The sequence below is a fragment of the Prionailurus viverrinus genome, chromosome B2 (genome assembly GCF_022837055.1).
Source record: "Prionailurus viverrinus isolate Anna chromosome B2, UM_Priviv_1.0, whole genome shotgun sequence".
NCBI lineage: Eukaryota > Metazoa > Chordata > Mammalia > Carnivora > Felidae > Prionailurus > Prionailurus viverrinus.
In genome coordinates, this window is record NC_062565.1 from 110992082 (window position 1) to 111019471 (window position 27390).

Sequence of the window (27390 nt, forward strand, 5' to 3'; positions counted from 1 at the left end):
AAAAATTAAAAGTAAATATGATTTTTTATTTTTCTGTTTTCAAGAAAAAGAAAAGAAATTAAAAAGAAAAAAGAAAAAAGACAAAAAGGAAATCGTTTGAAAATTTGAAAAAGTGAATACATGTAGTAAACTAAAATAAAATGATTGAAGTAAAATAGAATTTGAAAAAATTTACATAAAAGCAAAAAATATAGTAAAAAATTAAAGAAAAATATTTTTAATAGTAAATGAAAGTAAAAATGAAGTTTTTCTGCATTCAAGAAAAAGAAAGGAAAGGAGAAAGAAAAAAGAAAAAAAAAGAAAATCATTTGAAAATTTGAAAGGTGAATACACTGAAGTAGACTAAAATAAAATGATGGAAGTAAAATAGAATTTGAAAAAATTACACAAAAGTAAAAAATATAGTAATAAAAATTAAAGAAAAATATTTTTAATAAAAATCGAAAATAAAAATGAATTTTTTCTCTTTCTGTATTCAAGAAAAAGAAGTGTAAAAGAGAAAAAAAAAGAAAGAAAGAAAATTGAATAGATGGACCTGTTAACGATTGAAGTAGGACTGAAATTGCTTCATTTTCTCCTAGAAGTCAGTCTATGTATCGCTTTATAGTCCATAAACTAAGCTGGCAGTGAGACTTGTGTTCTTGAAGACTGAAGTTGGCCCAGTTGGACGGGGCTCAGTGTAATGGCTCCTCTCTCCACTAGAGGCGCTGCTAGCCTACTGGAGTGGATTGTTGCAGTGCTCGTAGGTGTGTATGCGCATGTGCAAGAATGGGAAAAATGGCACCACCCAGCTACCCAGTTTGTTCTCCTAGATCAGCAATCGCGCACCTATTCTCTGTCTTCGGCCTTCGTCCACTCCCCGCTTTTTCACTCTCTGTGACCAGGCCCCAGGCAGTACCTCTCTCCCGAGTTTTGTCTCAGATGCGGCTGTTTTCCCTGGCCCCTTACTTCGGAAGGGCTGCGTCTTTGACCCGTTCCGCCCCTCTGCGGGAGGGTCTCACTGAGCAATGGCCGAATGAGCAATGGCCGAATATCAGCTGCACCCAGGAACTCCTGCTGGACCCTGCTGCTGCCAGTGCCCCGAGACTGAGGCCACGTGCCAGCCCGTCCCAGAAAATGTTCGCAAAACAGTGCAGCAGCAGCATCTCAGGGATTATGGAAAATCACAAAACACATCTGGCACCAGGCTTCACCCTCAACGATCTTGCCCCAGCACCAGCGAATGTGGCTGCCTCTGAGGTCTGCTGGGACCAGGTGGCTTCAACAGTCTCTACCAAATGTCCTTCCAGCAGTGGAACCGCTTTTCCCTGTGTGGCCTGAGGACCTCCCAGACGCCCTCTATTCCTGGGGATTCGCCCTTCCCACCAGAGCACCACCAGGTATTGAGCTGCGGAGTTGCAGCCTTTGTGCTCCCCTTGTTTACAGTCTTAGTGGAAGTTAAACCCTCTCCTTTCTCCTTTCTCCCTTGTCCCTTTTTAGTTTAGTTTCTGCAACTGTTTCCAATTTTCCACTTTGTCTCCAGTCTTTTGGGGAAGGGTGCTTTTCCCGTATTCTCCCCCCGCCCCCAGTCTCTGCCCTGTCTCCACTCGCAAAAGCATCTCCATTCCTGCACCTCCTCACTCCCCAAGTTCACCTCTCATTGGCACGTACCTGCTGAATTCTTTCATAAAACATTCTTCAGATATTCTTCTAGTTTAATACGTTTACAATAAATCTGTAACAACATGTAGTTAGAGTACTTAATCTCCAAGAAGTATGGTGTATTAAGCATAATAACATGTTTTTTAACTAAGCAAATACCTTTTCCCCTTGTTGAATCATGCATAATGAAACAAAACTGTCATTTAATAATAAAATATATGTTATAATAGCTATATATTTCTTAGTATCTTACAGGTTTTTTAATGTTTATTTATTTTTGAAAGAGAGAGTGCAAGTGGGGAAGGGGCAGAGAGAGAAAGGGACAGAGAATCCCAAGCAGGCTCTGTGCTCTAACAATGGCAAGCCTGGTGAGGGGCTCGAGCTCATGAACTGTGAAATCATGACCTGAGCTGAAGTCAGATGCTCAAAGGACTAAGCCATCCAGGTGCCCCAGTATCTTACAGTTTTTGAGAATATATTTAGAATAAAAGATTCCCAGTAATTATGATACACCAAGCTTAAGCTTGACTATAGTTTTTAATATCTGGTGAGAATTACAGCTTTAACAAAAATGCCTATGATAGTGCTCTTAAATGTCAAACTTTTCTTATAGTGGTTCTTAATTCCTTTAAAGCAGTGAAACGTTTTAAATCTTGATTCCTGATAAACTGTCACAAAACACTTTAATCAAATTAGGTTTTTTTTTCCCTATGGCTCTTTGGTAACAAACTACTTCAACTTTATTGTTGGGATTACATGGCTTCTTAGTCAAGTTAATCATCAGGATTTAAAAACTTAATGTTTGTTGTTCTAAATTTGCTATTTCTAGTCAAGTACATTTTGTGAAAAGAGAAGAAAAGCTCTATTTTAACAATTTCCTGTTTCTTACACATATGCTAATGCTCACAGAAATTGGTAAATTAGTGTGCATTTTTCTTTTTTTTTCATAAAGATGATTAATTTCTCAAGTTTCTTATTATGATTTTTAAAAATCTCCATATCTCAAACTAAAGTAATTGAAATACTACAGCTTGTCCCACAAGTTCAGGATTTTCAGTTCTCTGGAAGATGTGAACCCACAAGAAGGCACGGCAGCAGAGCTGGAGGTACGGAAATGGTGACTTTCTTCATGTCACTCAAGGTCTTCACACCTTGTCTACTATTTTCAAACTCTAAACGTCTGTTATCTGAGGACACTACACCAATTGATCTTTGCTGCACAGGGAACCAGTCTTCAGTGCACACTTTTTTTGATGGGGCAATTTGTGTCTCTTTAGCACGGCTAAGTGGCGACTGTCTCCTCTCTGCCTTCCTCCAGCCCCTCCCTGCTTGTCATGCTAGGTTGTATCTGTTATATGAACCTATATGTAATCATCTTAATCAAGTTATTGTAGATTAACTTAAATTTATCATAATACTCTTTGATTGTAGGATGCAGGCACTCGATCTGAATTTATTTTTTTTATATTTTTGCATGTTTTATTTATTTATTTTGAGAGGGAGAGACAGAGCACAAGCAGGAGAGGGGCAGACAGAGCGGGAGAGAGAGAATCCCAAGCAGACTCCATGCTGTCAGCACAGAGCCCGATGCAGGGCTCAAACCCACAAACTGTGACATCATGACCTGAGCCGAAATCAAGAGTTGGATGCTTAACTGATTGAGTTAGCCAGGCGCCTCCACTCAATCTGAATTTAAACAAAAAGATTTATTGATCCACGTAACTGTAGTCCAGAGGTGTAACTTCTGAAAAAAGGGGCCGAGGGCCTTCAATAATGCTGTTGTTTTCTGTCCTCTATGTCTGGTGCCTTAATGGCTGTGTGCAGGGGTTCTGCCTCTCTCCCTTGGTTCTGCTTGTCTCTGTCAGGCTTGATTTTTCACACTGGGTCTACATATGTGACTAACAAGACAGCCACCAACAACCACAGACTTCTAACTCCCAGTTTAAACATCCCACTGGGGGAAGAGACTGTTGCTCCCCAACAGATCCAGGAAATAATTTCTGGAATACTTTGGTCAGTCCGACTGGAGATATGCTCCTGTACTGAACCATCTCACTCTAGAAAGAAGGCACTTGGATGGGCAATGACTTTCTTCCCACTGTGGCAAGGAACTGGAGGGTCAGCCCCATATGAACCCAATGGAATTCCATAGAAGGAGAAGAATTTTTAAAAAATTAATATTTATTTATTTATGAGAGGAAGAGAGACACAGTGTGAACTGGGGGGGGGGGCAGAGAGAGAGGGAGAGAGATACAGAATGCCAAGCAGGCTCTGCACTGCCATCTCTATCTCACAGTGAGATCAAGACCGAAGCCAAAATCACGAGTTGAGTGCTCAACTCGCTGAGCCACCCAGATGCCCCTGCACAAATTTATTAAGGAACATATGACCCAGGTGATAACAGTGGAAGCTAAGAGGTGATTAGTATTCTCCCTATTTTTGTGTATATGTGAGCATTTCCATGTTAGTTAGGGAAAATAAGTGCATCTCTGTTTTTAGGAATGTGGTGCTTCTAAATGGGGTAGCATGATTTATAATCCTATATATCCTCTCTCATGACTAACACCATACAGGCCCCAGAGAGCCACTTTCTTGCGTATCATTCCCTGTAGCCTATATGAAATGAGAAGCAACTATGCCTAACTGCCATGAATGTTTGTGGGCTGTTTGTTTGCCATCGTCAGAAACAATGCTTCAAGGGCAGGGAAGATTTGAGTAGGAGACTCGTCTAGCCAAGATAAAAAACAAATTGACTTGTCAAATTTTTCTCACAGGCAGCAAGATGCAGTAGAGTTTTGTATTATGGAATATAATTTCCCAGAATCCCAGACATTCTAGCTTCTTTTTGTGTTGCAATTTGTGGTTACAGTATTAACCATAACTTGTAACAGCGTTCAAGATACTTGCATGTGATGGAGGAACATTTTATAGCATTGTGAAAATGTGTGAAGGAAAACCTCGTCAAAAATGGGGTTGGGTTGGAAAGCTCTGGATGGGGAGCCCTCACCCATGTGCCACTTGTTGCAGTTTATTTTACCAAACAAGAAGAAGCTTAGTTTACTACCAGGGGAGGAGGAAGGAAGATTTTGCTCCTGGCCCGGCAACAACCCAGCCAATGAGAAACTGCTACATTTCAGCCAATGAGAATTTGCGCAGCCTCAAACACTCATCTTTTCATTCCAAACAGCCCCTCCTAACTTCCTTCTTTCCTTGGTAAAAGAGCACCACTCTACCTTGTTCCCTGAACTTGCCTATAGTTCACCGTGTCTTGCCTATCCCAAATTGCACTTCCTCTGCTATTCTCAAATAAACTCATTTTGCTGGCAAAGTAGCTGGCTATTTTATTTTCAAGGTTGACAGTATTATGTAATTTATATTACTTTTCGAATATAACATACATTGTGAGTCCAATTCAACTGATGAAAACTGAATGTTGGAATTCTACTGAGTAGTTTAAACTTTATTGACAGACATAATAAGATGTATGTGAATTTTAAAAATTAAATACTATTTATTAATTTAAATGTTTAATATTCATTAGTTTTTTTTGTATGGGCTTTACAATTTTAATAGATCATGTTGGATATTTCAGAAGAAAAGTACTTTGAAAACACATAAAAATAATTTTAACTTTTAGATTTTTACATTAATTTTAATCTACTTTTTAATGAAACTGTTCATGCTTTATACATATTGAATTACATATTTTCTTTTAATCCTTTAGAATAATTGCTTCTAATAAAATAAAAAAAAATGGTGAAAAATCCTTCTTATTGGGGTACCTGGGTGGCTCAGTTGGTTGAGCTTCTGACTTTGGCTCAGGTTATGATCTTACAGTTGGGTTTGAGCCCCGCATCAGGCTGTGTGCTGACAGCTCAGGGCCTGGAGCCTGTTTCAGATTCGGTGTCTCCTTCTCTCTCTGCCCCTCCCCCACTTGTGGTCTATCTCTCTGTCAAAAATAAATAAACATTAAACAAAAAAAAACTAAAAAAATCTTGACGATTAATACATAGTTATTTTGCTTAAATGAAGGCAAGAAAATATATTTTATGGAATAATTGTATGATAATTCATAAAATATGCTTGTCAATGTTACTCAATCATACATTGGTAGTTCATTAACAGTGCAAATTGAATTCTTCTGTCTTTGATATTTTGCTAATTTTCAGCCTTGTGAAATCATAGAACGTACATTTAACAGCCTCCATTTGTACTCTTACTGTGGGATCTACAGGATGGACAGAGATAAGAAATGTGGTCTAAACCTGGATGTTGTGACAGAATTTAAGGTGTTGATAAAAGCATCATTGAGATGATTTACTTCAGGGAAAGTCCCATGAAGAGAGAAAAATGAAGTCAGGAGGTAGTTGATAGAGAAAATAAGGAAACACTGAAAGACTAGGTTTATACTGAAGAGAAAAAGAAAGATTGTAGCATTTACCCTGTTCTTTTGGATTGCATCAGTTACTCTGACTTTTTCTGGTTTAGGATTTTTTTGGGGGGAGGGTTTATTTTGTGGTTTTCTTTGATACCAAATATGCTTTGGTTTGCCATTATCTGTTATATTTAATACCTCATAATTAAAAATTCACACAAAGCATCTTTTCAGTGGGTTTAGATATTTGTGTGAAAATTCAATGTATCATAAATTTATGCATATATAAATATAACTTTTTTGACCAGTCAAGGTATCATGAAACTGATATCAGTCAAGTCTACTTTATCTAAATTAATTCAGGATTTTTATTCTTAACCTCTGTATTCATGTTTCTTTATCTGCAAAATGAGTTTCATAATGGTACCTACATCATAGAATTATTGTGAGGGTTAAATGTGTTAATATACATGTAAACTACATAGAATAGTGGCCGGTCTGTAGAAAGTCCTATATTTTTGCTACTAGTATTATTACCTTCACCTTCATTTTGCTGTTAGGCATACATTCCAGATGATGATGGTGGGTCCTTGAGGGAGTAAGGTGTGGTAGGATACAACTTGTCTTCGATTTTCATCATCTATGCATGCCAGTACCCTTGCTGAGAAGTTCCATTCCTCCAAGGTTTGCACTCAGGTAACTACCGCATCTTGTCTACAGTCCTTTCTGGTTTCATGCCACACTTAGCTATTTTCACACCTCTTTTCAGCACATTTAGCTCCGGGAAATTCTGTGTCAGACACACCTACTTAGATAATGCAAATGGCAACCTCTAGTATAACACTCTGCTATGGTTCTGGGAAGAAGGGAACTTCATTAAGCTTGCCACTTCCTCTCCCTCCACCTGAAAACCGAGGCACAATCTGTCTCTCAGATCCTTCCAAACATATACAGGATTTCTGTTCCATACTACACCTCACAGCCTGTGGAAAAGGAGTTAGTCCCTCATCAGGGACTCACTAGCTCCCAAGCTCTCTGGCTTCCCTGCTCCACTCCCTTCTTTTTCTCTCACGCGTCTACCGCTGCCCAAAGTAATCTTTACTTCCTATGGACCTTATAGAATCTGTGTGTGTGTTTTGGGGGGGGGGGCGCAAGGGGACTGGCTCTTGTTTAAGCCTGAGTCCCCAAATCCAAATGCCTAGATTTCTATAACTGAAAATCTACTGCCCTACCCCAGCTTTCCACCAGACCCATATTTTCTGCTTTCCTCTGTGGAAAAAATCTCCTTCCCTGGTGACTTAGCTGACTAGCTAGGTGATTTACTAGTTTGACTGAGAAAAAGGCTAAGGATCAAAAATAAAGAATCAATGATTTACTTTTTGAAATATTATTTTGTTCTAGTAGCTTTGTGTTCTGAGAAAGAAAACTGACTTCTCGTTTAAGTGTGTTTGTCCCTGTCTGCAATGTCCAAAAATACTGAGACCTAGTTTTTCCATCCAAAATCTATTTCACAAGACTAGTAACTTCCTCATCACGCAATGTATCCCATGGTACTCTGGGTACTTTCCTGCTCTGCCTCCAGGGTTAAGCCTAAATAGTGGCTTCCATATGCAACCCTCTTGAATAGAACTGCCAGTCATTTTAAAGGGGTTTCCCTCCTTCAGTGCTGGCCTAAGCCACTCACATCCCTCCTTGCCCTCCTCTGAGGACATTGACCAGAATGCAGGCTGAAGCTGTTCTTCGTGAATAAGCCCTGATGAAAGCTTTTACATAAGGGGAGAAGAATTGGCTTTGCTTATAGATAGGGTGCTTTGTGCACTTTGTCTAAGCTTCAGAAACTTTTGAAAGTAAAAGGGGAAGCCATTTCTAATTATGCCAGGACAATAGGTCTGAACTAGGATAATCACTTTCCCTTCTAGCAAACCAAGCCTTATGGCACTCAGAGGTTACAGTCAATGTAGCCAGGTTCCCCACCAAAGTCCTAGCCATGTCCACACCCTCCACGTGGTGATTGGCTAGTCTTTGCTATAATTGTTCAGTTTGAGAAAATGTTGGTTGAGCTTAGGCTACTTTGGGTAAGTGGCCCCTGTCTAATTTGTTGAGCTTTCCTAGGCCTGCATGGTGTTAGTTGGTTTTAGTTATGGTTTCTTTTAAGAGTTTAAGCCAAGAACAAAATGCCGTCTTCATAAAAGCAAAGAAAAGGAAGTGTGCTTCCTCCAGACTAAATGCTTAGCAGCTATCTGATACGGTTCTTTATTTGTGACTAAGTGGTTCTCTCTGGCTTTACCAGGAGTCCAAACTCCTCTCCTGAACAAGCAAGGTCTGTCTCCTGGCACGCACACGCCTGCCACTGCTTGATGGCTAATCTGCAAGGTAACTAGAGCTCTTTGTCTTGCTGTGCTTTTGTAGACAGTGTTTTAAAGAAATTCAGAACCTAAGGAATGGGTTCTAATATAACTTTCATTCTTTCCTGGGTATTGTCTAGGGATTTAGAAGATTGAATTTCTGTGGCAATTCATAAGGCTCTGTTGACTCTTGTTTTTTTCCTTACACTGATTCCCATATACCTACCTAGAAAATTTAAAGCATTCAGTAATTTGCTCACACCAAGAGGTTTATCTGAAAGTACTATAACTTTAGAGTCTGCCTCATTCCCACCCACCAATATTCTCCATCTGTCACCTCAAGATAATTTCGCTCTGTAGTGCATGTATTTGTTACAGACAGGCTTCAACGTATCTGGGTACCACCATGGGCCCGCAAGACTCAGTTGTATAAGACACGTAACTTTATCTTTCTAAATTCAAACTTAGGTTCAAATAGGAATTGCACAAAGTAGATTCTACTTAGTCTCCATCAAACCTAGATAATCTTCATTCATTTAAGGTTTATTTTCAGCTGATGAATGTATCATATTTCACAGAGGAAAATCAGGCAAGTATTTTCTCATTTTCTCCCATCAAATCCGCTAGATTCCCTGCTTCAGTGCCCATGTGCTCCGCCATTCCTTCTGTTTAGATGACAGAATGCCCCCCCTCCTATGGCAACTCCTTCACTGCGCTGTAGTTCTCAGACACGTCTACCCTCTCAAGGACATCTCTTCAAGGATTATACCCTTTTTCTTAATTGACCCTGAGACTTTCAAGTAACTCAAAAGTTCAGCCTTTTTCAACTCAAAAGTGTTGGCTTTTACAAGTTCTTTTTTTCTCTTTCTTTCTTTCTTTCTTTTTTTTTTTTTTTTTGGCTTTCTCCTTCCCTGTTCATCAGTGGTGACAATAGGTGCCTCAAAGTCTAGCTTCAAGCAGTGGCTCCAGCCAAACATCTTGTAATCTTTCTCCACAGTGCCCTTTCTCTTGTGTGGGACAGGGACCATCAGCATCAGATGCACTGGGGATGAGTGCCAATGTCCAAAGAAGACTGAGAACTAGATATTGTGATACCACCATAATTCTCTTCCTTCCTGGCCCTTGGCCTCTGTCACTTCCATCTCATCCCCCTGTCTTCATATCTTGGGTGAAACCTCATAGAGAAGGAAGAAGAAGGAATTCTTGAATTGCCTTAGTGAAAACTTAAAATACCATGGGGCACCTGGGTGGCTCAGTTGGTTAAGGGACCCAATCTAGATTTTGGCTCAGGTCATGATCTCATGGTTCGTGAGTTCGAGCCCCACGTCAGGCTCACATCAGTCTCTGTGCCGATAATGCAGAGCCTGCTTGGGATTCTCAGTTTGTCTGTCTCTGCCTCTCCCCCACTCACGCTGTCTCTCTCTCCCCAAATAAATAAACAAAAAATAGGAAACCTAAAATGCCTCGGTAACCACAAATTTTACTGAATTTGAAGAAAATTGACTATATCAAGTTTTCTGCACTTAGATAAAAATGGGAAGTTGAGTTAGGAATCAAATACAGTTATAGGAAAAGAAAGACCTACATTATTATATGTATGTCTAGACTACAAATACATACCTGCTATCCTTGAGAGTTCTCTCCTCTTCATGTGGCTTGTGGACTTTCTTTCCTGATTGATCTCTCAAGGAGGGTACATGAATCTCAGTGATTCTGCAATATTGGCCCCAGAAGATGGGGTGCCTGGGTGGCTCATTAGGTTAAGCCTCTGACTCTTGACCTCAGGGTCTTTTGAGTTCAAGATCCCTTTGGGCTCCACGTGTAGCCTACTTCAAAAAAGATTCCAGAAGAAACTATTAGTACTCCTACATATATTTAATTTTATATAAAATGAGATTTAAATTAATCTTTAGTATCTTTATATGTGGATTGACATTGTCCCTTTACACAGGCATACTATCAGTCACTTGTCATGAAATGTCTTGAGGAAAGAGTGCATGTGGTAGTCTAGAGGTAGTCCCAGTTTTCATCCCCTTTCAGCTTACTGTGAATTACTGGCATTGAGTGGGGACACATGTAAGTGAATTCTCAAATAATGTTACTGAGTTTTAGTTAAATGAAGCATTATAAAATGAGATGAAAAGACTGGGAAAATGTCTACAGAAATACTGAAGAGTTAAGACAGTGCTAATAACATACAACCTTAGAACAAAAAATGACTGCTTATATGTTTCTATTCCTAGTGTGAGTTTTTCTAAGTCACATCATAAGATATAAATTGGGAGCATATAAATAGTTTTAACAAAAAAAGAGTTGGCTTAGAATTTCACAATTACAAGAAGATCACTTGAAATGTGAAAATTTATGGACATTATTACTGAAGATAACCCTCACCCTTAAGCTTGTTTGACCTCAAAATAGTAGCTAATGGTAATATGAAGCTGTCTGCAATTAACAAGACAATATAAAAAATATTATTTATTTCATCTTCATCTCATTCTCTTCAGTTTATATTTTTGTGTAATAAAATTCATACTATTCATAATATTCACACTATGTTAATATGGTTATATATACATATAACTTATGAATAAGTTATATATATGAAGGACACAACATTTTTTATTGATGGGGTGCAAAATAAAAAATAATTAGAGACCATTGCTCAATAGGACATCAATTAGCAAGACTGCTTCTAACTCTTACAGTGAAAAATGGTAGAGCTACATGATGCTTTGAGAAGTTTCTTAAAGAAACAAGTTCCCTTGGGACCAACGTCATATTTTGTTTTCTTCTTGGATTTTTCCTTTATAAAGTTATAAGGCAGGGCCAAGCATCACATACTCAGAATGAGTCTTCCACCCTCCCCCACCCACATTCAATCATTTATTCAAACATATTAATTAAGCACATCCTATTTGCGTAGTGTAACAGCACACAGTCCAGAAGTTCTTCCTAAAAGTCTTCAAGTCGAGTAACAAGAATTCTTGGCAACAATTCTAAATTGTGTTTGGCTGCCATCTTTCCCCATAGGGCATCTGCCAACTATGCAAGTCAAATTGTAGGAAGATATTTGTCGTCACTCAAGCTAAAAATCTAGACACACAAATTAATTCTTATTAATCCCTGGGTTAAAAAATGATTTCCAGCAAAGGACTATTTTTCTTCCTCCTTCTTCTTCTCCTATTTTTCTCCCTTTAGTGTGTTAAAATAATGTTACAGATCGTCAGAAGTGTCCACTGTTAATCAAGGTTAAGCAGGAAATACAGAATATAATCTGTATTAGATAATCACTAACATCTATTGAGTACTTACTAAGCACTTTATTTGTATTTATTCATTTAATCCTTACAATGACCATTTATGAGTCTGCTCATTTTAAAGAGGAACTGAAGCACAGAGAAATGAAAGGATTCAGTTAATTTTATTTATGGTAAGGAACAGAGACAGGACTTCGCTTCTGGCAGTCTGGCCAAAGTGTGTATGCTCTGAATCACTATGCTATAATGCTACTCTAGCCCACTTATGGTTCATTTGGCAGAAGTCAATTTTATTCTTTTTCATTTTTTAACTTTGTTAAAATATAATTTAAATGCAACAATGTAACCATTTAAAGTATACAGTTTGATAATTTTGACAAATGTACACACCCAAGTATCCAACAGACTAATCAAGATGGAGAATATTTTCATCACTCTATATTGCATTACTTCCTCATGACCCTTTGCAAGGAATAGTAATTGAGTAATTGACACTTCCATCATTATAAAATGTCCCTCTTTATCCCTAGTAAGTTTCCTTTTCCTGTTCTATTTTTGTCTCCTAATTACACAACCACTTCAGTTTTCTAATGATTAACACTTGCATGGTATTTTTTCTATTACTTATAACATATGTGACTTCATATTTAAACTAGAATTTCTTGTAGAAAAACATGCATATATATATTTAAGTCTACCATATTGCCCTTTGTTTTCTATTTGTCCGATCCAGTTTGGGCTTAGCTCCTCTTTTTTCTTTTGTACTTGCCTTCTTTTGGGTTAATTGACTTTTATAGCATTTAATTTTTGTAACCACTCTGAGCTCATTAGGTATAATTCTTTTCATTCTATTTTTTCACTGTGAAAATACGGCTGAGGAGCAGTTTTACATTAATTATTAAATTAGTCAGTTGAATAGCAAGTATTTTTAAAATAGCTCTTTTTGAAAACAATAAATATCTTCATTTGTTATAACATTCTGATTTTATTTAAATGAAGTTGCTCTATTGTTACATTGCTATATTATGTATTGTTATATATTATTATATCATATATTATTTGTATAATATATAATGCTATTATATGTTATATAGATAGTTATATATATTTTATATGTCATTAATCTATGTTGGTATATCCAAAATGGACAAAATGAAAACTATAAAATTCAAGACATGAGAAAACAGGTTTTTGAGAGATGAATCTATAAATGTGGTTTCTTCAGTGCACTACTTGTTTTAAAATTGATGTGAACAATAAAATGCGTCTTTGTTGAGCGTTTTCTTTGCTGTTAACTAGAGTTATTTGCTTAGCCATAAATACTTGACAGATAATAGTAGGTTGAGCATATATCACTATAACAACTTAAAATGAGTGTTTTTGCCTTTTTGAGGTGATTAGTATATAATTCCTCATTAAATAAATAATCAAAATTTTAATAAAACTTGTTTTGAAATGAAATTATGAAATTTTCAGGTGAAAGTTAGCTTTATTTACCATAGAAACTCAAACTTAGCTATTTAGTTCTTTCTTCCTTTCAATTCTATCTTGGTGAGCATCTGAGGCTCATACAAGGTGACGGTTAACATAAATAGGCCCAAGATCCCTTAATTTCTCTGACAGGGCTTCCATGAAATTAATTTGAAAATAGGTCAGCATAATTTAGAAGTACCAAAGAATCCTAAGACATTTAAGAAAGAAGGCTAGGAGATGATTTGGTGTAACATCATCATTTCTAGACCAGGATTCAGATGGTAAAGTGGTTAGGTAATTAATTTTTCTAAGGATAAATGTACAGATAGTCAGTGGAAGAAAGCCTGTGTTTTGAACCCAGACAGTAATCTTTCAAAGTCAAAACAAGAAAATCTTCTCATAATAGGATTTTAATATAGGGCAGCCAAAGATTATTATATTAATTTATTTAAGTACTGACTTTGAATAGATTTAAGATTAAAAGTGCTAATCCCTAAGCTATGGAGTTTTGCTTCATTTTGTTTTTGTTTTAATTATTTGTTCCACTGAAAGCTGTTTGAAGAGAGTAAATAGATTAAGGACACAGACTTTGTGTAGAAAATCAACATATTACTGAAAGAAGTATCACACTTTTGAATAAATGGAGCTAGAATCTAAGGTCTTTAAGTGGAAAGACTACATATAATATTGATTCAACCCTTTCTGAAAAGATTTATCAATTTTAACTCAATTCTAATCCATTAAAATTTTGGCAAGAAGTTTGAAGAGACAAAAAACTGTCCTCTCCAAAAGGATCCCCAAGAAACCCTGACCCGCAGCATTACTTCAATCTTATATGACCCATTGCCTCTTAGATAAAAACTGTGCACATCCTCCCTTTCCACACCCAAATCCTCCTTTTAGAGAAGGGATGAATGTTTGTATCTCTCCTGTAAGCTGCAAGCCATTGCCTTAAAGTGTTTTGTCATTGTTCCAAATCTGGACTTGATCTTATCCCAGGGGCAGGCACAAGTCAACTACTATATTGTCAGGATGGATGTACCTGATCAAAATTTACTAATTTGTAGGAGAAATAAAATCATAAATTGGGTTCTCAAGTCCATAGCCTATTATATAGTCTCTTCCTACAGGCACACAGCACATGAAAATGGTATAAAGGAAGTTGATTGATTTTCCAAGAGAAAATGTCTTCTACATTCACATATAATTAAAACAGATTTGAACCACCGTTGTTTTCTTTTTTTTTTTTTTAATTTTTTTTTTCAACATTTATTTATTTTTGGGACAGAGAGAGACAGAGCATGAGCGGGGGAGGGGCAGAGAGAGAGAGGGAGACACAGAATCCGAAACAGGCTCCAGGCTCTGAGTCATCAGCCCAGAGCCCAACGCGGGGCTCGAACTCACGGGCCGCGAGATGGTGACCTGGCTGAAGTCAAACGCTTAACTGACTGCGCCACCCAGGCGCCCCAAACCACCGTTGTTTTCAAACACTCTGTAACATCACTCTATATTTATTTGGTATCTAAATCCTACAGTGGAAAGACTATGGTCAGCCATACTTACAACATTTTATGCATCTTTCCTCCTGATTGAATGTCTACTGTTTTCTCCATTATTTTTATATTTACTTATTTGAATTATATTTGATTCAAAAACATTGCTAGAATTAGGAAGTTTAGGTTCTATTTTCATTTATGGTGTCAAATGGTGTGGCATTTTGATCTATATACTGATACCTATTTCCAACTATGGAAGATTTTCCTCCATTATGATTTTGTATATTCCATTTGTTTTGATGTTTATTTTAGTAATATCTTATAATTATTACACTGTATTTTCATTCTTTTCATATCTAACATTTTCACTTTCACTATTCACAATGTCTCCCTGCATTCTGGAGATTATTTTCAAACAATGTCATTCTATTTATTACTTTCTCTTTGGTTGATATAATACCTTCTATTTAGTTATTAATTTCTTTGAGTCTTTTGATCACATTCAACTTATTTTTGAGTCTCAGTCTTTCTGCTGTTCTTGTTTTCATTAGGCTTATCCTTTTTATTTCAATCTTTTCTCTTCTTATGGGTTCTTGCTCCTGTTTTATAGAAGCCACTTGCACTTATTGATATACAAGAGATATTTTTGTTTATTTCTTCCGTTTATTTTGATAAATCATATTTCAAGGGTATACTCTTGTTCTCTGTCTTCAGCATATTGTGACCTCTACTTTTTTGTAGATATTCCCATAGATTTCATGCTTCATCTGGTTATTATTTTCTGTCTTTCCTCTTTAAATAGAAAGAAATAAGCATCCAGATTTGGCATTTGTTACAAACATTGAGTAGTGTTTTTTGCTTGTTTTTTAAACTAAACTTGCTGTGCAGATGGTAAATGATAGAAACCTGCTCTCAGGTAGAGGAACTATCTGAACTAGCTATCTTAGCTGGAGGATAGGTTTGATGGGATCTGCTACCAGTTGTAAAACAAGTGTGCAATGAGTTGGAATATTCTTCTGCCCTTACTGCCTAATTCTCTGATACTTTTGGGATATTACATGCAGAAAAACTATCACATTAATCATTTATTATTTAAGTGGTGTAAAGTATTTGTTCAAGATAATAACACCTTGTGTAAAGAAACTGCACTTCTTTTTAATTTTTTTTAATGTTTATTTTATTTAGTTTAAGAGAGAGAGAGAGAGAGAGAGAGAGAGAGAGAAGGGGAGGGGCAGGGAGAGAGGGAGAGAAAGAATCCCAGGAAGCCTTCACACTGTGTGTGCAGAGCCCAACTCAGGGCTTGAACTCACAAACTGTGAGATCATGACCTGAATCAAAGTCAAGAGTCAGATGCTTAACCAACTGAGCCACCCAGGCACCCCTAGAAACCATACTTCTAAGGGTGCAATATGCTAGCTACTCCCAGCCCTTCTCTAATTCAAGGAAGGAGAAGGAAAGTGCGGGAAAGAAAGAACAGAATTATAATCTAAAATGTAATGTTCCTGTTTGCAATATCCAAAGTAATATGGCTAGGTTTCTGGCTGGCACAAAGACCTAACATCACATAGCCAGGAGGCAGATGGTGGGATAGATCAAAGACTTTATTGCTTTATTTTAGGTCTTAAAGGCCACATGATATTAGATGGCAAAAAAGCATATTACCCACCAGTAACCCCATCCATAATAAAAATAATTAGGAAACCAGGAATTTAAGGGAACATCTATAAAAAAGACTATTTATAAAATAACATTAGAAACATTGCTTTAAAAATCAGGAATGAAACACCAAAACTTTTTACCTTACATTTGACCTTGAGTTGAAATTCTTAGTACAATATTATAAGAAAAATTATATCAGAGAAGAGTTAGCTAAAATAGCATTAATTGTATATGTTACGATTATTTACATAGAAAACTAATCTATGGGTTATTAAAAATAATAAGATAGTGTAGTAAGCAGGCTACAAATCAAATGTTTCCTAAAGTCAGTTATATTTCTATATAATGGCAGGAAACCACTAGAAAATATAATTAAGAAGAGAGTATTTTCAGTAGTCTCAGGGAATCCAGTTGTCTAAGAATAAATCTATATAATATGTATAAAAATCTTAGAGGGAAAATTATTAAACATTATTATGCAATATTAAAGACTATATAAATAGATATATCATTTTCATAAATAGGAAGACAATATCATAAAGGTGTCAATTCTTCCAAATTGATATAACATAGATGCAATTCCCATTAAAAAAAAAACAATTTTTTACACATGTTAATAAAATCTTATTAACATGTGTAAAAAGATAAGGGCCATGAATAGTTCGGATATTTCTGAAGAAGAATAATGAGTTGGGGAGACTTGCTCTTCCAGATACTGGATTGTTACAAAGTTATACAAATTAAGATAGCTTAGCAATGTTAGAGAGATTATAAAACTGATTAGTGGCATTAAATAGGATGCAGAGATCAACACATGTATGGAACTTTGAAAATTATAGAGGTGGAGTATATTTTGGGTCCTCACTTCTCATGACACGTAAAAATATAGTCAAGATAGTTAAAAACTCAAATGTTAAAACTTTATAACTCTCGGTAGAAAATGCAGATGACTATCTTTTGGATCTTGGGTAGGCTCTTTCCTTAAACAAGACAAAACATGTTGACCATAAAATAAAATATTAATAAATCTGACAATATTAAAAGTAAGAACGTTGGCTATCAAAAGCTACATTAAAGAAAGTAAAAGTTACAAATTTGTAGAAAATATTTATGACACCCACACTCTAAAACAATTAGGATCAAGAATATGCAATAAGAAAAACACAAATAACCTACAAGGTATTGGGCAGAAGATGAACAGATATTTCATAGAGAAAGAAACCATACACCAATAAACACATGAAGAAATGTTTACCTCGTGAGGATTAGGAAAACACACATCAAGACAAAATTGTCATTTTATGTGCATCTGGTAGACCAGCTTTTTGAAGTTTTTAAAGTGTTGAGGAAGATGTGAGTCCTCCTGTGGGGGCCTAAACTGGGGAATCCATTTTGAAAAACATTTTGGCATTATCATCCAAACTGGAAGGTTAATCTATGGCACAGCAATTTCAATTCAAACTATGTATGGTTACTTTGCTCAAGAACAGTGTTAAAAATGTACTAATAACTCTCTGTTTCCTTAAGAAGAAAAAATTGCCATAAAGCAGGCACCAGGAGATTTGACTCCATGTGGAAATTTTGCCAAGATCTCCTAAAGCAGGGGCTCCTGGGTGGCTCAGTTGGTTGAGCGCCCAACTTCGGTCATGTCACGATCTCATGGTTTGTGGGTTTGAGCCCCATGTCAGGCTCTGTGCTGACAGCCTGGAGCCTGCTTCAGATTCTGTGTCTCCTCTCTTTGCCCCTCCCCAACTCATGCTCTGTCTCTCTCTCTCTCTGTCTCTCTTTCAAATAAACATAAAAAAAGTCTCCCAAAGCAACTTTTTTTCTTTGTTCCTTTTATTTCACTACTAAAAACTCTTTTGAAAAAAATTTTATTTATTTTTGAAAGAGAGAAAGCATGAGTGGGGAGGGGCAGATAGAGGAGGACAGAGGATCCGAAGCCAGCTCTGTGCTGACAGCAGAGAACACCATTCAGGGCTTGAACTCAAACCCTGAGATCATGACCTGTGCCAAAGTCAGATGCTGAACTGGCTGAGCCACCCAGGTGCTCCTAAAAAAACCTTTGTCATAGATTCTTTAGAGTCCTTATGGTCATTAGTTAATTCATAAACACTGAAAGAGTGTTCAATCTCTCACAGTATGTCCTTTTCAAAACCTGTGGATGCATTTGCATTATAAAAGCCATAGCAAAGTCACAAATTGCTCTCAGGTTTAGAAAAATTGGAAAAAATATCTATTAGTTGCATTATGCTTATCACAACAAAGTCTCTTCTCTGTTCTTCTACTTTCTCTTCTATTAAAATCCGCAGAAATAAGAGCAAATAACCTATTATCTGAAAGCAAACATTCTTATGTATAAATCTATTATATCTTAAATAATTAAGGGGCGCCTGGGTGGCTCAGTCGGTTAAGCGTCCGACTTCAGCTCAGGTCACGATCTCGCGATCCGTGAGTTCGAGCCCCACGTCGGGCTCTGGGCTGATGGCTCAGAGCCTGGAGCCTGTTTCCGATTCTGTGTCTCCCTCTCTCTCTGCCCCTCCCCCGTTCATGCTCTGTCTCTCTCTGTCTCAAAAATAAATAAAACGTTAAAAAAAAATTTAAAAAAAGAAAGAAATATTTAAAAAAATAATTAAAAATAGTAGGGTTACATGTGTCAGTTTAGAGAATTATAAAATTGTCGAGTGGCTTTTCCTTAAATTTCTGCTATAGACATGTGTATAACAATATTCTCTTCTGCTTAGCACTAAATTAATATACAATCAAAAAATGATCTCTAAATTGCTGGGCTTTTATGTTTTATATAAGATGAAATCATAAGAATTACAAAATATATCCTTTAAGTTAGAATTTATAGATCTTTAACTTATATCCTTATGTAAAAAGTGGAAGAAATTAATAAAAATGGACAAATAATGTCAGCACCATAATCTATAGGGAGCTAAGGGAATCTAAAGAATACATGGGCCCGGCTTTCAATGATCTTACAATCTTAGACTACAAAAAAAGATAATTTACTAAATTTTAGAATAAAAAACATTTTATCAGTTTTAACATGTTTTATTAGATGCAACACATAAGAATATTTTGATGTTGCAAAATAAATTGGTTTAAGAACTTCTACCATAGAGGATGCTTTCCATGATGGATTAATTAATCATCTAGATTAAGCAAGAAAACAGAATTTTTGTTGTTGCTGTTGTTGTTGCTCTCAGGGGATGGTCCATGTGGAGATTTATTTATTTATTTATTTATTTATTTATTTATTTATTTTACTATTTACTTTTTAAAATTATTTATTTATTTATTTTTTAATTTATATCCAAGTTAGTTGGCATGTAGTGCTATAATGATTCTAGGAGTTGATTCCAGTGTTTCATCCTGTATGTATAACACCCAGTGTTCATCCCAACGAGTGTCCTCCCTAATGCCCCTTACCCTTTTAGCCCATCCCCCACCCACAACCCCTCCAGCAACCCTCAGTTTGTTTTCTGTATTTAAGAGTCTCTTATGTTTTGCTCCCCTCTCTGTTTTTATATTATTTTTGCTTCCCTTCCCTTATGTTCATCTGTTTTGTATCTTAAATTCCTCCTATGAGTGAAGTCATATGATATTCGTCTAAGAAAGAGAATTTATGAAAAGATCATAGATGGGGCTAGTTTAGGGACTTGGTTCAAAGGCTCAATTGATGTCAGAAGGGTCTAACTGAGTACACTTTGCTTTCTCTGGGTTGGTTTCATTTCAGGCTTTTCATGGTGGTCTCTGGCATCTTTAGTCATGTCAGCACAACACCAAATCCAAGTTAGTCTCCATCCCAGATTTAGGGAATTCCAGACCAGCTCCTGCCCACCCACCCCACCAGCTCTGCAGAAAGCCACAGAGTGACCTATTGGGAAAGGGCGGAAGGCCAGGCTTTGAGTCCTGTCTGGGATGCTGGTCAGGCTATGTGCATTGTTAAATCCATAACTTTTATTGTTTAGACATAATGGCATATCAGCCTCCCTTTGAGTTCTTACTCTGAGTCCTTCAAATGTTAGGGGCAGGCCAGGTATAGGCAATGTTGGAAATTTTGTTCTTCAACCTGAGAGCAGGAGGAAGTCATTTGAAGGAATTTAGGCAGGAAAGGAACAAGATAGGATTTAGATTTAAAAAATAAATTTTTTTTAACGTTTATTTATTTTTGACACAGAGAGAGACAGAGCATGAACGGGGGAGGGTTAGAGAGAGGGAGACACAGAATTGAAACAGGCTCCAGGCTCTGAGCTGTCAGCACAGAGCCCAACGCGGGGCTCGAACTCACAGACCGAGAGATCATGACCTGAGCCGAAGTCGGCTGCTTAACTGACTGAGCCACCCAGACGCCCCAGGATTTAGATTTTTTTTAAAAATGGCATTACCGTGCTATAAGCAGCATAGAATCAACTGCACATATTTAATGTATACACCTGATCCATTTGACATGCCAATGAAATCACAATTAAAAAAAAAAACAAAGAAAATGAAAAAAACCCACAAATGACTTTTACTTGGAATATACAGGACTCTACAATTCAGTAACTACAAGACAAACAACCAAATTAAAAATGGGACAAAAGACCCCCCAAAACCAAGAGCACACTGTACACACTATAGGTTAGCCGATTTGAAAATAAATTACATTTAAAAAAAATAAAATGATTAAGAAAAAAAATGGGACAAAAGATTTGAACAGTCACTGCACAAAAGAAGATATACAAATAGCAGAGAAGCACAGGAAAAGGGTCTCAACATCATTTGTCACTAGGAAGATGCAGATTTATATTTTAAAATGTCACTCAGGCTCCAGTAGGGAAAGAACTGGAGATCAGGTTGGCAGGAAGAACAGTTAAGAGGTTGTTGCTATAGGACTAGTAAAAGCAGCTACTTGAATTAAGATGGTAGTTGTAGAGACAGGGAGTGGATGACAATTGGACAAATATTCAGGGAGCAAAATAGATAGGCCTTGACACTGGTTTTGATTTTAGAGCATCAAGTGTTAGAAATGATTCCAGATTTTCTGGCTTGTGCAGTAGGGTGGCCAGTGGTGCCATTCACAAACGTGGTGAAAACTGGAGAAAGACCAGGTATGGGTAAAGATTAAATATATGTTAAATGAGCACTTTTGAGGTATTTCTGAGACCTCAAAGTAGACTCTGGGAGCTGGCAGTGGAGCAAAATGTGTCCTAAGCCTTGTCTCTTGTGTTTGGTGTGGGCAGAAGCTCAATGGCAGTGGGCTGAGGTTTAAATGCAGGGAGAAAGAGAAGAGCAGGGATTGCTAAATCAGATTCCCCTGTTCTGTCCCCATGAAAGGGAGGGAGACTGTCATAGGTGGTCTACACTAAGGAAAGCAGGAAGAACTTCTGGAGGAAGGGGAGTTTCGGAGACCTTCTTTAAATACTCAGAACTCTTGAGGTATTTTGCTATTTGGGGGGTACCCTGAATTGGAACAAGTAAGCTAAAGATCGTCTGATTTCTATGGTTCCTCCAATTCCTATCCTACTCCCATTGCTGATCCCCAATTTATACACAGATTGTATAGTGGATGTGGCCTCAGGAAATCAAAAGGTCCTACAGTGCGGGTCATTCCAAATCTTACTAAATGACCTTATGTTCCGTTTTTCCTCATGGATTCTATAATCTGTTGAAGAAGGGGGAAAAGAGCATTCTTTTCTTTATTTTTATACCTCATTAGTGAATCCTAACCATACTCTGCCTTAGACCCCTTTTCCATCTCAGTCTGGTTCTCAGATTCTTAGAAAGGACAATGGATCTTTAAATTCACTCAGTTTGTGCTGGGAAGAGGCCAAAATTAGTTAGCGTCCCATTGATACTCAGTTGGAGTAGCCTTCTAGTTGTACAATCTAGGGAAGGCATTCACACCTCCTCCTCCTCTTCTTTTCCTAGTTTGGAACATTCTGGCTTGTGTTTTGCTCTCCCTGTAAATATGAGAGAAAACAAAAGACACTATTCAGCCTCCTTTGTCTGAAAAGTCTGGCAGTTCAGTGGTTTTCTTTAAAGGGGGCCCTCATTTGTAACCAGCTTTGCCATTAACGGAAATCAATCTGAATGTCCTATTGTGCATCTTTTTTCTTTCCTCACAGTCTGAACTTGTCTTTGCCAAGTTTTCGAGCTGAACCTGAAAGACCCTCTCTCATTTTCCCCGTTCCCTGCCTCCAGCCCCATTGACTCCTAGCACAGCTTTCTCAGGGAGAAGGGCTGCAGAGTGTGGATAAGGAGGAACTCGACCTACTCCGCTAACCCAGTGGCCTGAGCCAATCACAAAGCGGATTGGAACCTCATTTGAGCCCCCCTTCCCACCCCCTCCCCCTGGCAACAGCCTCCAGTAAAGGGGGACAGTGGAAGGGTGTGTTTGCAATTCAAATCCTTGGCTTTCTGCCTGCATCTTTTCCAAATAAGAAGGCAGGAGCTGCTGTGAGGTGCAAAGGGGTCTTCAGAATTGCAGTGGCAATAAGATCCAGAGATCCTCCCTCCTGTCTCTTTTATCTGTCTTCAAAGCAAAAGGAAAGGGCAAGGATGGTGGAGGCTTTCTGTGCTACCTGGAAGCTGACGGACAGCCAGAACTTTGATGAGTACATGAAGGCGCTAGGTAGGTAAAAATAAGATGTGCTGTTCTCTTCTTAACCTGAAGCTTCAGTAGTGCCAATTCCTTTTTTTCTCCTATTAGATTGCCAAGCGACAAAGAAAGATCATGTTGTCATAACTGAATCCTAGGCTATGCATTTCCCACTGAAGGGATTTTTAATGTGGCGTTTGCCTGCTTTCTTGCCCAGGGCTAAATAACAGTGCATTTGGTAGTCTGGGGGAGGATGTGAAGCTTCTGTGCCTTTTTGTTTTCAGCATCCACTTATCATTTGTGCATCCAATTAAGCATCCGCGTATTATAGCTCATCAGTAGTCATACTGCATAATTAACGGACTAAACGTGTCCTGATGAAACTTACACTCGAGGGCCTGGATTCCAGGATAGGAAAGCAGATTCCTGCTATGTGAGTTATTTTGGAAGTCGCTGCTAACTGCATTGCTTTTTTAGGTGTGGGCTTTGCCACTAGGCAGGTGGGAAATGTGACTAAACCAACAGTGATCGTCAGTCAGGAGGGGGACAAAGTGGTGATCAGGACACAAAGCACATTCAAAAACACAGAGATTAGTTTCCATCTGGGAGAAGAGTTTGATGAAACCACTGCAGATGACAGAAACTGTAAGGTAAGGACCGCTCCTTCTCTGGGGTGGGGATGGGGAGGAGGGAATAAAAAGAGATCCCTGATGTTTCTCGTGTCTAGATGATGGGAGTAGAGAAAGTTCTCAGTATTTCAGTTCAGAGAGGACACCACCAGGATTAATTCTGCATTCTAGTGCACATATGTGGGTACTGGCTATAGCTCAAATCTCAAATCTATCTGTCTCTTACTCTACATTTTTCTTTTCATATTTGTATTTCAGAAAGTAAGAGTGTTCATTTAAAATAAAGATTGTATTTTGTTTAATGTCGCTGATTGCCTCAGATTAACGAAACTGTTTGCCTCATCTGAAGGCTTTGTTTACAAGAGTAGAGTGACTAGTCTGAGAGTACTTGTTCAGGACTTTTATTTCTAACATATGGAATTTTTACATCTAGATGTACACACTTCAGTGAAATTATGAATTATTAGTTTACTATCATAATGACTCTAGAAGCCACAGAAGATATGGTACTAATAGGATAATTAGTTGATCACCATTCATTCAATTCTATAATTCCTTCAAAAACCACTTCACTTGACTTTCATCTCAGAAATTTAATCTGTACCTTTTGCTATGTTCTGCATTTTGTTGTTGGTCTCAGTCTGTTGTTAGCCTGGATGGAGACAAACTTGTTCATGTACAGAAATGGGATGGCAAAGAAACAAATTTCGTAAGAGAAATTAAGGATGGCAAAATGGTTATGGTAAGTAAAGGCAGTTCTCCCTTTGTTTCTTCTTGCTTTTCACTCCTCTCCTAGTTCCCATCCCCTTCTCTCTCTCCCACCCTTCTTTAATAACAGTAAGTCTCCAGCAAGCTTCTTTGATCATGTGTAAAACAGAAGACATAAAAAATGTCCTGGTGAATTGTATCATCAGCTCTGCTTCTTTAATTATAGAAAAAAAAGAAAAATTCTATGCAAGCGTGGTTTTCAGAAGTTTCCATCGATTTAGCTAAAACTGTCAAAGAAAGAATTTGTGTAGTATTACTGTGAATGTCTAAACCTCAAATGAAATCTAAATATAAAAATATTCATGAAAACATATGAATAAGACTGATAAATTACTATGAGTATCAAGTTGACTGAATATCCAAAAAATTACTTTACAGCTACTGTAATAAATAAGAGATCTTGACACTTTTTATATTTTAGTTTATGCAGGTTCCATAAGCTCAGTGCAGGTAATTTAGAATATAACAGAAAAGTGTAGTTCCTCCTTAGAGGGAACCATTTTGATGTTACTTCCTTCTAGTCTTTCTTTTGATGCATCGTGCCCTGTAAATATTTCCATTCAATACCAGTAGTCATGTAAAAACTATAAAAATATAAAATTAAAAAAAAATCTCTAATGATGTAGTAGCATCATAAACTGGGGAAAATGTTATGCATTAATCTAACATTCTAGACACATTTTTGTGAACTGAGTAATGGTATTTTGATGACATTGAAATAGTCAATATATCATTTTGGGGTTTTTTGAGGGTGGGTGGGTATTGCTTTACCTATTCCTTCTAAGATAATAGAAGAAAGGGCTTTTTGTTTTTGTGATTTAAGGAAATTGACTGCTGTTTTTTCTCTTCCCTTTAACTGTTGCAATCAGGGCTGTTCTAGATTGAGACACAGGGCTTACATTATTCATACTTCTTTCCATGGGATGGGAAGAGAGGGGCAGTGTTCCTCTTATGGTAATGAATATTTGCCCACATATTTCTGCAGTGATCATCAAAAGAAAGGATTTGTTTATAAAAGATTCAGTCTGAGCTTCTCCTTTATGCTTTTATCTCCATTTCGCACCCCCCCCCCACCCCGAAGACGGAAAAGTGGATAGCTTATAACTGACTGATCAGGCAAGACTGAGTTCAAAAAAAGGAGATTAAAGCTATGAATAATAAGGGCATGCTATGCTCTTGAAAATCATGTCAATCCATGTAAATAACAAACCCTAAAAAAACTCCTAGATTTTGTAAAGAGATTTTATAGAAATTCTTTCAGTCCAATTTGACGTAAGAGTCCATGTTCCACATTACACCCACCCAGGCACGTAGGTTCACATCAGCTGAAATATGACAACCAAAGCAATGAGAACATTTGTACATTTACTTTTCCTGATGACTTTGACACAAGTCATTCCAAATACAATTTCCCCAAATGATTTGGATTTTCTAAAAATTCTTCACAATTTATGTGATGAAAACCTATTATAAATTCCATTCACTTTCAAAGCAGACAGCTAATTTGATTACCCTGATAATTTAAGGGAAAAGGAATTCTTTTGACCTGAATCTACTTAGTTAATGTCAGTTTTTTTGCTTCATTTTCCTTTTAGAGACATAAACTATATATACATGTTATTATTCACTCAGTAAATAAAGTTTTTTTTCTTTTTATTTTAAGAAAGGAAGAGCTTATGCAGCATTTAATGTTTGTCAATGACATTATTCGTTTGCATAATATGTAAATTATATATGATCATCTTTAGAAAGTTCAGCTACTGATATTCTTGTATAAAAAGACTTGATTCTTTTTGCATCTTTCAGACTCTCACTTTTGGTGATGTGGTTGCTGTTCGCCACTATGAGAAGGCATAGAAAGGTTCCTGATCTGGGGTTCGAAAAGCTCTACAATTTTTCTATTTACTCAAGTCTCAGTGTTATCCTGCTATTACAGCATGGGTGATCACGAATTAAAAGGTTATCTTTGTTGTGGAGGTGGAAAATGGTGCTTTAAAAACTTGTTTTAAGACTTTTTACTGCAAATAGCCCAATTTTGATCTGCAGATTTATCATGTTTTATAATTCACATTAAGATGTTAAGTCACATTTTTAAAATAAAGAAGTAAATGCATTTTATAATTTCCATTGAAAAGTAAATCAGATTCAAATAAAAATTGTATACCCATGAGAAATTTTGTTGTTGTTTTTAATGTCACTAATCTGGTGGTTTTAATATTAGATATTAGATATTAAATATTTAATATTAGATATTAATCTGATTAATGTCACTAATCAGGAGGTTTTAGACAAAATAGCCTTTCTTATTGTATAAAATAAAGCTGGAAAAGTGCTAACTTTTTAAAAATATTACTAACAAAGTGCTAACTTTGTTTAAAGTATTAATTAAAAAGAAATCAGCAGAAGCCTGGGGAAAAGTGGAAATGCCACAGTTTTGGTTGAGACTTCCATAGAGAACCTGTGGCAATCAGAAACAGGCAGGCTGATGAAGCAAAATGATATACACAAAAATGTCTTATTAAAAAATAGTCAAAATATCACACAATCAAAATGTCATATATTCAAGTTTCTTATTGAAAAGTAAACAGGAAAATAAAAGGAATTTTACCCTGGATTATAAAGATGTGTTTCCAGACAAATACTTTGAGCTGAACTAAGTCAACAGAAGTGCTAAAATGGAGTGCATAGAATGTGCATTAAGGCTTCCAAATTCCCTTTAAAAAAAATTTTTTTTTAGTAGAGAAAACTAACTTTATTTTTCTAACTTGTTTTATTTTTTACTTTTTAAAATTTACATCCAAATTAGTTAGCATATAGGGCAACAATGATTTCAGGAGTAGACTCCTTAGTGCCCCTTACCCATTTAGCCCATCCCCCCTCCCACAACCCCTCCAGCAACCCTCAGTTTGTTCTCTATATTTATGAGTCTCTTCTGTTTTGTCCCCCTCCCTGTTTTTATATTATTTTTGTTCCCCTTCCCTTATGTTCATCTGTTTTATCTCTTAAAGTCCTCATATGAGTGAAGTCATATAATTTTTGTCTTTCTCTGACTAATTTCACTTAGCATAATACCCTCCAGTTCCATCCACATAGTTGTAAATGGCAAGATTTCATTCTTTTTGACTGCTGAGTAATACTCCATTGTATATACA

At 36.9% G+C, this 27390-nt stretch overlaps 1 protein-coding gene across 4 annotated transcripts; it reads left to right on the forward strand.

Moving 5' to 3' along the window:
• Positions 1-1329: 1329 nt before the first annotated feature.
• FABP7 (fatty acid binding protein 7) lies at positions 1330-26337 on the forward strand. Of its 4 annotated transcripts, none has more exons than XM_047860198.1 (5): positions 1330-1379; positions 6577-6712; positions 22784-22874; positions 23319-23491; positions 24111-24954. In XM_047860198.1, exons 2-5 carry the CDS (start codon positions 6659-6661, stop codon positions 24264-24266), a joined length of 474 nt encoding a protein of 157 aa, XP_047716154.1. In that variant the 5' UTR covers positions 1330-1379; positions 6577-6658; the 3' UTR covers positions 24267-24954. The 4 variants fall into 4 exon arrangements, with proteins under 4 accessions (XP_047716154.1, XP_047716155.1, XP_047716157.1 ...); XM_047860199.1 differs by lacking the exon at positions 1330-1379 and adding an exon at positions 26045-26337 and having other exon boundaries at positions 5623-6712; positions 24111-24212; XM_047860201.1 differs by lacking the exon at positions 1330-1379 and adding an exon at positions 8307-8389 and having other exon boundaries at positions 5623-6712.
• Positions 26338-27390: the final 1053 nt, after the last annotated feature.